The 10,498-nt window shown below is 33.5% G+C and overlaps 1 protein-coding gene across 4 annotated transcripts; it reads left to right on the top strand.

Annotated features, from left to right (window-relative positions):
• Window positions 1-848: 848 nt before the first annotated feature.
• Window positions 849-8,956, top strand: LOC142531530 (serine/threonine protein phosphatase 2A 55 kDa regulatory subunit B beta isoform-like). Of its 4 annotated transcripts, none has more exons than XM_075637693.1 (15): window positions 849-1,326; window positions 2,484-2,587; window positions 2,670-2,768; window positions 2,934-3,053; window positions 3,529-3,738; window positions 4,141-4,232; window positions 5,123-5,241; window positions 5,568-5,691; window positions 5,871-5,994; window positions 6,506-6,574; window positions 6,663-6,754; window positions 6,843-6,920; window positions 7,021-7,091; window positions 7,173-7,329; window positions 8,789-8,956. In XM_075637693.1, exons 1-14 carry the CDS (start codon window positions 1,209-1,211, stop codon window positions 7,307-7,309), a joined length of 1,557 nt encoding a protein of 518 aa, XP_075493808.1. In that variant the 5' UTR covers window positions 849-1,208; the 3' UTR covers window positions 7,310-7,329; window positions 8,789-8,956. The 4 variants fall into 4 exon arrangements, with proteins under 4 accessions (XP_075493808.1, XP_075493809.1, XP_075493810.1 ...); XM_075637694.1 differs by lacking the exon at window positions 8,789-8,956 and adding an exon at window positions 7,608-8,061; XM_075637695.1 differs by lacking the exon at window positions 8,789-8,956 and having other exon boundaries at window positions 3,529-3,735; window positions 7,173-8,061.
• The last annotated feature ends 1,542 nt before the right edge of the window (window positions 8,957-10,498 follow it).

The following is a 10,498-nucleotide window of genomic DNA, read 5'->3' as shown; positions in this document are numbered from 1 at the left end:
AAAAAGTAATATTTTTTCATATGTGATAATTTTAAAGGCTCGTCACATAAAATCGACATTGTAGTTTTTTGTGTTATTATTATTAGTAACACTGGAAACTACCAAATTCTTCTTCTGACTTTATGGTTTTTTATAACGCAGTGGATGGCCAAAGGCAAAAATGTCATTATAATTTATAGACCTCATTTCCTCCCACGACCGTTATTGTAATTTTGTCTCTTGAAACAAGATTCCTCGATTATGTCTTAATAATATAAAATTCAATATGTTTATTAAATTTTTTTTATACAAAAAATACTAATATTTTTTGTATAAAAAAATCCTAGCATCTTTCTTAATATTTTATTTAATTATTTTTCCTAATCTCTACTTACCATATGTTGTACTCAAAATTCTCCACAAAATAGATGTATCTGTATTATAAGCCAAAAAATTGTATGAGATGATCTCACGGATTAATGTATTTTGTGAGACGGATCTCTTATCTGGGTCATCCATAAAAAAATATTATTTTTTATGCTAAAAGTATTGTTTTTTTATTGATTGATTCGTCTCAGAGATAAAGATTCGTGAGACCGTATCACACGACACATACTCGTATTATAATGCCAAGTACTCTTTATAACAAACAATAAAAATAAAATTTATTCCAACATCTGTTTCTTTTCTATTTTTCCCCACAAATTTCTCTTATTTATCTGAAAATCATGCATTTCAATCCTCTCTCCATCACCAAACAAACACACCCTAGTCGTAAATCTCGCTTAATATCACAGCGGGTGAAGTTAGTGTACCTCGGGAAAATATATATTAAAAAAGTTGTGAAAACATTTCAGACAGAGAGAGAAACAAACAGTATTTGGTGAGAAAAAAACAACGTTTCATTAACTGAGGAGAAAAATTTCCCAAATTTCTCCCATAATCTATACATACACATCACTGTAAACGGTGCATAGAGAGAAGAAAATTTGTTCGATTCTCGTTTTCTGTACTAATCAGTGTTGTGTGTGTACATGCACTGAAAAATGGCTGAAATCTGAATCCAGCATTCCTCTGTTCACCCATCTTCTTCGGTTCATAAAACGGAAATTGCTTTGTTGAAGAAGTGAAATTAAGAAAGGAAGTGAATCAGCTGTAGTCTTTACTTCATTTTTTGTGGTTGTTTCACTCTTACTTGTATAGTTTTTTTTTCCCGATTGCTGAAAATCATGAATGGTGGTGGAAGTGAAGAGGTGGCATCAGCTGTGGCCAGCCCACTAACGCCGCAAGAGTGGAAATTCTCTCAGGTATTTGGGGAGCTGGCGGTCGGTGAAGAAGTACAAGAAGGTAAAATATTAACTGTTAACTGAAAAAATTTGCTTTGGGTTCGGATCTTCTCTTTGGTAGTTTAGATTCCTGTGCTCTTTATAATTTCAGATTGCTAATTACTTAATTCAGTGGAAAATAATGGTCGTTGAGTGGGTATTACAGTAAGTGATTTGCATGTCGTTTTAATCAGGGGTATAAATGGATGATTGTGTTGGGGAGAAGTGATTGAGTTCATTTTTAGTATGACTATGATATTACTGCTTAATAAACTTTATTTTTGCGGAAATTTTTAGCTACAGTGTAGGCTGGGATTTTGTAACTGTGTTTACTACTGTGTCTTAAAACTTGTTATCTGTACCTGAGTATGCAACTTTATTGCTTGAGCTCCTAGCTTTTTTTTGTTGTGGTGAAGTGAGGACTGAATTGATTACTTACTTCGTGCAGCAATTGAGTTATAATTGGAGGTATACTTGCGAACCATTTGTATGCAGTTTTTAGTGCCGCCCATTGATGCACAGTTAAGGGCTTCAGATTTTTTGGTTGACTAACAGCCATACCCGCATGCTTGTCTGGAAATCCATTTCGCATATTGGACTGACTTGTCCGCAAATCGTGTAACGGATATTCGCTTTAAAAAAAAATTATGGTCTTCTCTACTTTGAAACTATCCTTGGCTTCACATTGTCGGCCAAAAGTTCCGGTCGTTAATTGTTTTGGCGAATAAAGCATTTATTATTGTTGTCGAGTAGTGTAATTGCATTGAGAATATTACCTAAATTAGTTTTTCCTCCCCACTCTTTTACCTCTTCTACAACTGTGCAACGCAGGCCTTAGGTGGATATAAATGACCGTGCCGTATTCTAAAGCATATTACATGATCATTGATAAATTTGTTTGCCTTATGATTGGTTTTACATTTATCCATGCTGTAATTTTAAATGCTTCACACGTGTGAACTTTGACTATGAGCTGGCTTATGGGGGAGTCTCTATCATGAGCACTTTCCCGACTATTTAAATGTTTATGGATTACAGTGTCATTGTTACGTGGTATCATGCTTCGAGCCTTGGTAGGAAAAAACATTGATAACGTCTCTTTTGGACGTAGTAGGTCTACTTTTTATTATTCTTCTCTCATGCCTTTGTTTTATATATGTGCTGTAAATTAACATGCAGTTGACATCATCTCCACCCTTGAATTCAACAAAAGTGGAGACCATCTGGCTACTGGTGATCGTGGTGGAAGGGTGGTGTTATTTGAACATACCGATATGAAAGAAGTAAATAACATCCAAGAATTTTCTTTTATTGATGATGTGCTCATCTGTTAAAATCTTTTACTATAGCTAATTTAAATTGCAGCATGGTGGAAATCGAAGAGATTTGGAGATGATGGACTATTCAGTCAGTCGACATCCAGAGTTTCGTTACAAAACTGAATTTCAAAGCCATGAACCGGAGGTATTTGTTAAAATTTTGTTCTTCTATTGTCATCCTACGGGTTCTTAGCCATGAACCGGAGCTATTTGTTAAAGGTGTCTTCTCTCTTCACCATTTTACTGTGGTGAAATGTTAAATAGGTAGTTTGAATTGTAATCATGCAATAAACATGTCTTTTTCCTCCAGTTTGACTATCTCAAGAGTTTAGAAATTGGGGAGAAAGTCAACAAGATTCGATGGTGCCATACAGCAAATGGAGCACTTTTTCTTCTGTCCTCTAATGAAAAAACCATTAAGTTGTGGAAGGTTTGATTTACATTTCTTCTTAATTTTTTATTTGGTCATTTGCATTAAAAAATGTAGTTCATGTTTATTCATTGTCGCAAATACGCCTTAAATTTTGTTATTATATTATTCAAGTTGGAAATTGTTTTGAACATTTGATCATTATTCTTCTTAATATGTATGATCTTAATTTTGAGCCTTATTTTTTTTTTATCATCCCTTTTAATATGTTTCTAAAGTCCATTTGATTGCACACCTTTAAGCACTATTGAATTACTTATACCAGATCGAGAATTTTTCATTTCCTTTTGTCAAATGATCCAGTCAAGTTAATGCATTTGTTCTTTGGTTTTATTTCGTCTGTAGTTGAAGTATGGTACATTCTATTTGCGAAATGCAGTTATAAATTATAGATTTTCTTGGAATCAGGAGGCGTAATATGTATCAAAACCAAATAGCGGTATTGTTTGATGATTCTATCCTTTGTTTCAAGCAGGTCCAAGAGAAGAAAGTCAAGAAAATATATGATATGAATATTGACTCATCAAAAGCTGCGGGAAATGTTTCAGCTGCAAGTTCCAGTGTTTCTTCTACTCCTAAGCAGTATTTCACTTATGGCAGCTTTCCAGATTGCTCTTACAACTGTTTGAGTGATGACTTGTCCTTTCCACCTGGAGGCATCCCCTCACTTCGATTGCCAGTGGTAGTTGTAATTAACTAAGCTGCACGTTTACCCATTGCTTAAAGACTTTTGCATGATGCATGTCCTTAGATGTATCATGTGGGGTTGAAAACTTATAGTTATGTTTTCCGAAAGGAAAAGTTCCTTTAATTTTTACTCTGATGTTATCCTTCTATAACGCAAAATAACTTTTGGCTGCTGTATATCAGTCTGTTTGGATGTATGTTTTGTATAATACGTGATTTCAGCATAGCTGTTCAATTCTGAGTCTTGGAGCTTTGGAGCTTAAGGTTACTATAAGTAGTGTGAAGTGTGCATTGGTTGGTCTTAAATATTATGCAGACGTTCACTTTGGAACTATTTTCCAATTTCCATGTATTACTCCAGAGTATCTTCCACTTGATTATTCAGTTTCATTTCTTGTAGGTCGTAAGCGGTGATACCAGTCTTGTTGCAAGATCTAGGAGAGTATATGCTCATGCGCATGATTATCATATAAATTCTGTCTCAAACAACAGGTGAATATCTATTTTTTACACCTTGTTATGCTTCCAATTTCCATCTTTTGCTTGTGCTTTTATGGTTTGAAATGCTTCTCTTCCCCCTTTGCCTTCACATCTTCAACCTAGAGGTGGAACAGCTACGGTATATTTAATGTTTGCAAAAAAAAAAAACTAATATAGTATATTGGTGTCCTATCTTTGGTGGCTGTGAATTTATTCTCAAACAGTTGTGAGGCTTTGGGCCTCACAGTTTAGTCATTAGGGTGAGGAAGGCCTGATTATATATAAGTTCCTAATTATTTTTCTTGAACCTCTGAAATGAGCAGACAGAGCAGTATGGTTAGCATTTACACGTGGCTATAAATCCCTCTTTTCTTTGGCCCTCTGTTAATCCCCCTTTCACCTGCCAAGTTCTTGAACTATTGTTTCTTTTCTCTATCCATATAAGTTTAGTGGAGGAGCAGTACGGATAAAAAAATTCAAAGTGGAAACCATCTAGGAGTATTAAACTGAACTTTGTGGTGCAATTTATTTCAACTGACTATTTCAATGGCTGAATTTAATAAGGGAAATGGTATCTGATGATCAGTTGCATGTCAATTGAACAAAGGACAAGTAATTCACTTGGTTTTTTTTAGTTATTCAAACCCTTCTTGGTGAATATGATACCAAGCTGTTGGCTTGGGCGATACTTTCTGATTATAAATTACTACGAGGTCTTGCATTTTCTTACTGGCTACATTAGTTATGTGAAATCTTTATCTTAACCACTAAAAGTTCATAACTTTTGATGCATGAAAGTAATGGAGCCATGGAACTCGCTGTAATTTCTGTTGACATGTTGGAAATGAAAAATTTTAATTTGTCTGAATTCCTAATTAATTTATATTTGCAATGCTTTTCAGTGATGGTGAAACATTTATATCAGCTGATGATCTGCGAATAAATCTTTGGAATTTAGAAATTAGCAATCAAAGCTTCAACATTGTTGATGTAAAACCTGCGAATATGGAAGAGCTGACTGGTGATTATCTTTTTCTTTATCCATTCTTTTTTCTGCTTTTCCTCTTGAGAATTCTTGTATAATTTTTGTCAGACTGAGGTTCTCTTCTTCTTCTTTTTACTGTTTGATGACCATAATTATTCTTTGAAATGGAACACACTGCAAAAGGGATTGTCTTATGGGTATAAGGCTACTATAGTTCTTTTTTAATATAGACATTTTATATCTGATTAGTTCATAGTTTTTTGAGTTAAAGAAAAATCTTTGGGGACAATATGTGATAGCTATGTCGGTAGAACTTGAGCCATTTGCTTCGTCATTGCGTTAATACTTGTTTTTTATGGCAGAGGTGATAACTTCAGCAGTGTTCCATCCTTCTCGTTGCAACATGTTAGCTTATAGTAGTTCAAAAGGATCAATTCGTCTCATTGATTTACGGCAATCTGCCCTATGCGATTCACATTCTAAAATGTAAGTTTTAGGTAATTTGTTGGTTTTCACCAGCCTGATTATTGATTCTAATACCTTTGTCTGCTTTTATTATTAATAAAACTTAACAACACGAAATGAAATATTTGATTTTGGGTTATTTCGAATGCCTTTTCTGAATAGTCTCTTGGCTCAGATATTAATGTTCCATTCCTGAACAGATTTGAGGAACAGGAGGAACCTGGCTCAAGGACATTCTTCACTGAGATAATTGCTTCAATTTCAGATATTAAGTTTGCGAAGGATGGCAGATACATACTGAGTCGTGATTTCATGACTCTTAAGGTTCCAACTTCTGCACTTGTATTTTTTAAATTTAAACCAAATTTTAAATAGAAGATAATTATACAAAACATAATTGCATTTTATATAGAAATTTATTTTAAATAAAACAACATTTTAGACACTGTTTGTTTAGGTTCCAACATCTGCAGTTATTTATTTACAATTTTGACCACTATATGTTTAAGTTTTCTTGAAGCTAGCCTGTTCTTCTTATAGATTAATCTATCACATGATAATGAATGTGTGTAGGCATTGATTTTTCAGAAAAAAAATGCTTTCTGGAAGCAATATGTTGAATTTTGCATTTTGAAATACAACGGTATACTCAAGTTAGCAGTTTCACACATCTATATTATCTGAAAGAAGAAACTTCATAAATTCAACTTTCTGTTGGAGATAGGAAATGATCCATTATAATGCAATCAAACAATTTTTTTTACGGGTTACAGATTTTCACTCTGTTGGTGTTGATTTGATTTTCCTCTGATCCAATATAAATTTGGTTTTTTAGTTGTGGGATATTAACATGGATGCTGGTCCGGTAGCAACCTTTCAGGTTCATGAGCATTTGAGACCCAAGGTGAATTGCCTTACATCAGCACCAATTTTGGCTGAGGCTTTTCTGTAACATTATTTAGATGATCATATTGCTAATTGATATTCTCCAGCTTGGTGACTTGTACGACAATGATTCCATATTCGACAAATTTGAATGTTGCCTGAGTGGTGATGGTCAACGGGCGGCAACAGGTTCTTACAGGTAAACTCAAGTTTCAGTTAAGTTTTGTTGTTACCATTATTTATTCCGTATATCTGGCTAAATATGCTAATATTTGGTATGATTTCAGCAATATGTTCCGCGTGTTTGGTTGTGCTTTGGGAAGTACTGAAGCTACTTTTCTGGAAGCAAGCAAAAATCCAATGAGGTACCTCCATCAGTTTAAGTTTCTATTCACCTGGAAACTTTCATCTATGTGAATATCTTACCTTGTTACTAAAAACATGAACGATTTAATCTCTTCTCAGAAAGCTGGTCCACACCCCTTCAAAACCTTCCAGATCACTCTGCAGTAGCTTCACACATGTCGTGAGACGAGGTACTTTTTCAATCTCACTTTTTTAAAGTTCTTCAATATAATAACTCTCAATTCAAAAGAATTTTGGGCTCTATGCCACAGGCGCAGAAAGTCCTGGAGTCGATGCCAGTGGAAATTCATTTGATTCCACTAAAAAGCTGCTCCATCTAGCGTGGCACCCGTCTGAAAACTCAATCGCATGTGCTGCTGCAAATAGCCTGTACATGTATTATGCATAAGAAGTCCATCCTCAAACTCGGTAAACATTTTTGAATTAGTACCATTGACTAATAGAGGCTCTACCATTTTCTCAAACATCCACAGCACAGATATCAAAGTTTTCAAGATTCAGAATTACTGTCCCATTTCAACCTTTCGTTGCGTCCTCCATACAATTTTTTTAACCTTCAAAGGAAAAGATACAGTTTTTCTGTTGTGTTTCTCGGTTGGGCTGGATCAAGTTGGGTAAAAGTTGGGAAGAATATGTTATAACCCTCCTGCAAACAAAAACTAAGGCTTTCTTGTACTTGTTTCTAGTTTTAAAGTAAAAGTAAGTTTTACTTGAACTCAACCTGGAAAGGATCTGCTGCTAATGTCGACGGGGAAGTAAGCTCGTTAACTTCCATCGATAGCATAATGCTTTTACTTTTTTTTCTTTTATAGGATTGCTTTTCTCCTCTACAGATTCTCAATTTAATATTTTCTTCTGTAAAAAGTATTCAACTTTAGTTATACATATTTGTACAATATTTTTGTTTTACCATCTAACAGGTTGTTGCCTGTGCTTAGAGGGTAGGCTTTTCTTTTGTTATATTTTGCTAATTTTTTAAAAAAATAAAATTGTAGCCAAGTAATTTTAAGTCTTATGCTACGGTAAGAGTGATTATCCATGGCAAAATGTAAAATATAAATGGATCTTTTAATTGTTGGCTCCTCCCTTTTTATGCTTGTGGTTGATACAAAAATCAATCATTATTAGGGGCAATGATTTTATTTTTTAAAAAAAAAAAATTCCAGTTTTTAGTTTCTTTCTTTGAAGGTGAACTCTTGGAAAAGAATTTGTGTTTAAATGTTAAGTTTCTTTCTTTGAAGATGAATTTTTCAAATTTTAGTTTCATTCTATGATATAATGAAATGTTTTGTACTACAATAAAAATTATTGCAAGATGTTTAAATATTTGTAGAATGAAAAATCACAAAGGAACCGGGAAAATTAAGGGTATGAAACAATAGTCTAAAACTCGAAAAAAGATAGTTTACAGCCAAGAAAGATATTTACTAATGTTTGGTTTTTCAAACCTACGTCAAATTGAATTATAGGCTCCAATGAAATGAGAAGCATCGGAAACACATAAATAACCGAAAAAATAGCTCATGAGCGAAACGTCGAATTCGTGTAACGTAACGAGTCGCAAGATCGAATTCGAAATTCCCATTTTAAGATTTAAGGACCTTGATTGATATGTTTGAGGATTATTTTGATAGTTATTATTAGATATAAGTACGGTTAATCCCGGAATTCATGTAAAATCGAGTTAAATCTACAAAACAAGAAAGCATGGCGTAACCAAGACGAGAAGTGGTGTGATGATCAAACCAAATATGATATCACTTCATCTTATACTCATTTGTTTCATATGCATTTCTGATTTGATATTACATTATATTTTTGTGTATGAAAGTTAGCTAATTTTTTGGCGACTACATTTTTCTTATAGGTAAGTTGAAGATGGTGGGGTTTGCTGAATTATCTAAGTATGGAATAGATGTATATGACAACTTTGGAGTTTCGAGTTGTAGGTACTTTGCAAACTTTAAATAAATCATTTCAGACATTTGTATACTCTGTTACCTACCCTGGGTGGATGGGACTTGTTTGTTTGTTTCAATCCGTATGTTATTTTTATATGTTGGATCTTACAAATCCAAATCTTCTATTTAAATGCGATTACATTTGGATTGATGAGTTTGGATTTGAAGGAGGCATTTGAAATAAGGATTTCAAAAGATGATAAGAATTTGAAATCTACTAGAATGATTTAAAAAAATAGCATGAAATGAATTTATACAAGCAAACTCCATGAATTTATCATTATGGATTCGAAATCCTTTAGTTTTATATGCATCAATCCAAGTGTAGCCGGGATTTGAAAAGAAAAGAATGGAAATAAAAGGAAATTTAAAAATTTTGAAGCTTAGATTGAAAGTTGGGAGGGGAAAAAAGAGAAGATAAATGATTTATAATTTAGGTAAATTGTCATCAACTCCCTGAACCCAAAACTCACTTTATCTTTATTTCCTTATCCCTTGAATTGTTGCTTAAGCTCCTTAATTATTTGAAATTTCCAAAAATATCCTTGAGCTTTTTGGATTGTGACATTATTATATATATCGAGCATGCTCTTTAAAAGACATACAGCTACGCAAGATTTCTACTATATATACTAATTATTTATTTTATTAGCCCATCAATTTTCCATAAAATAAATTAACATTTTACCTCTTGACCGGAATATTGTCTAGTTATATCTAGTGATTTTACAAACTGTTCCTCAAAGCCTAACCACGTAGTCACAACATATGGTTCCTGATGTAGATCTCTTCAACAGCACTTAACACAATCATGTGTCGTTTCCTACCTCATGTTGTTTAGTAAAGAAGTTTAATTATGAAAATAATACATGAGAGGGGCAATAGTCTTGGTTCTTTTATTTAAACATATAACATATTATTACATAGTAATCTTCTGTAGATGAGAAAAAATTTGTTTAGCTACCTACTCATCTTTTAGTTGGTGTACCACTAGTTAGTGGTTTATCATGTTGTGGTAGTTGAATAGTCTATCCTCCAGTAATGGAGTAGTTAGATCACATGACTTTTTACTTTTGTCGGGGAATCTTTTATTTTTGTATGGTACCCAGGGAAAACATGACTTGTGTGGACCTTTACCACTTGGATTTTCTCCGCATTATTTTTTCATCTGGGCCAAAAAAATTTCCCGAATTCTGGCGCTTTCTGGTTCGAGCATTCTGGGCAGATTTTTTCTGACCAATTTTTGACATGAGCCAAATTATAAAATTTTCGACGAGTTTATTTACTCCCTGACAGTTTTTTGTTCTTCTTTCTTTTTTTTCAAATATTTTTTTTGCAAAACTTGTAGTTTTTTCTTTCATGATATTTAACATAATTTACTGAATTTTGATAAAACTTAAATGGAAACTTGACTTTATCCATCTTTATGAGACAAACACATGATCTACATGCTCGCCTAGTGCAGATGTTGATTTCAGTGAATGATGAAATAAGATGTGTTTCATTCTCCGAAGGATTTTTGATGAACTTCTGAATGTTCATGTCTAGTCTTCTCAACTTAATGAAGTTAAAAGCTTCATGCAAGCCTTTCCAAGCTGGTTCTGGTGCTGCATTGA

Source organism: Primulina tabacum, chromosome 17 (assembly GCF_025594145.1).
Source record: "Primulina tabacum isolate GXHZ01 chromosome 17, ASM2559414v2, whole genome shotgun sequence".
Taxonomy (NCBI): domain Eukaryota; kingdom Viridiplantae; phylum Streptophyta; class Magnoliopsida; order Lamiales; family Gesneriaceae; genus Primulina; species Primulina tabacum.
The sequence above is the reverse complement of the archived record's forward strand: the minus strand, read 5'-3'. Positions and strand labels throughout refer to the sequence as shown.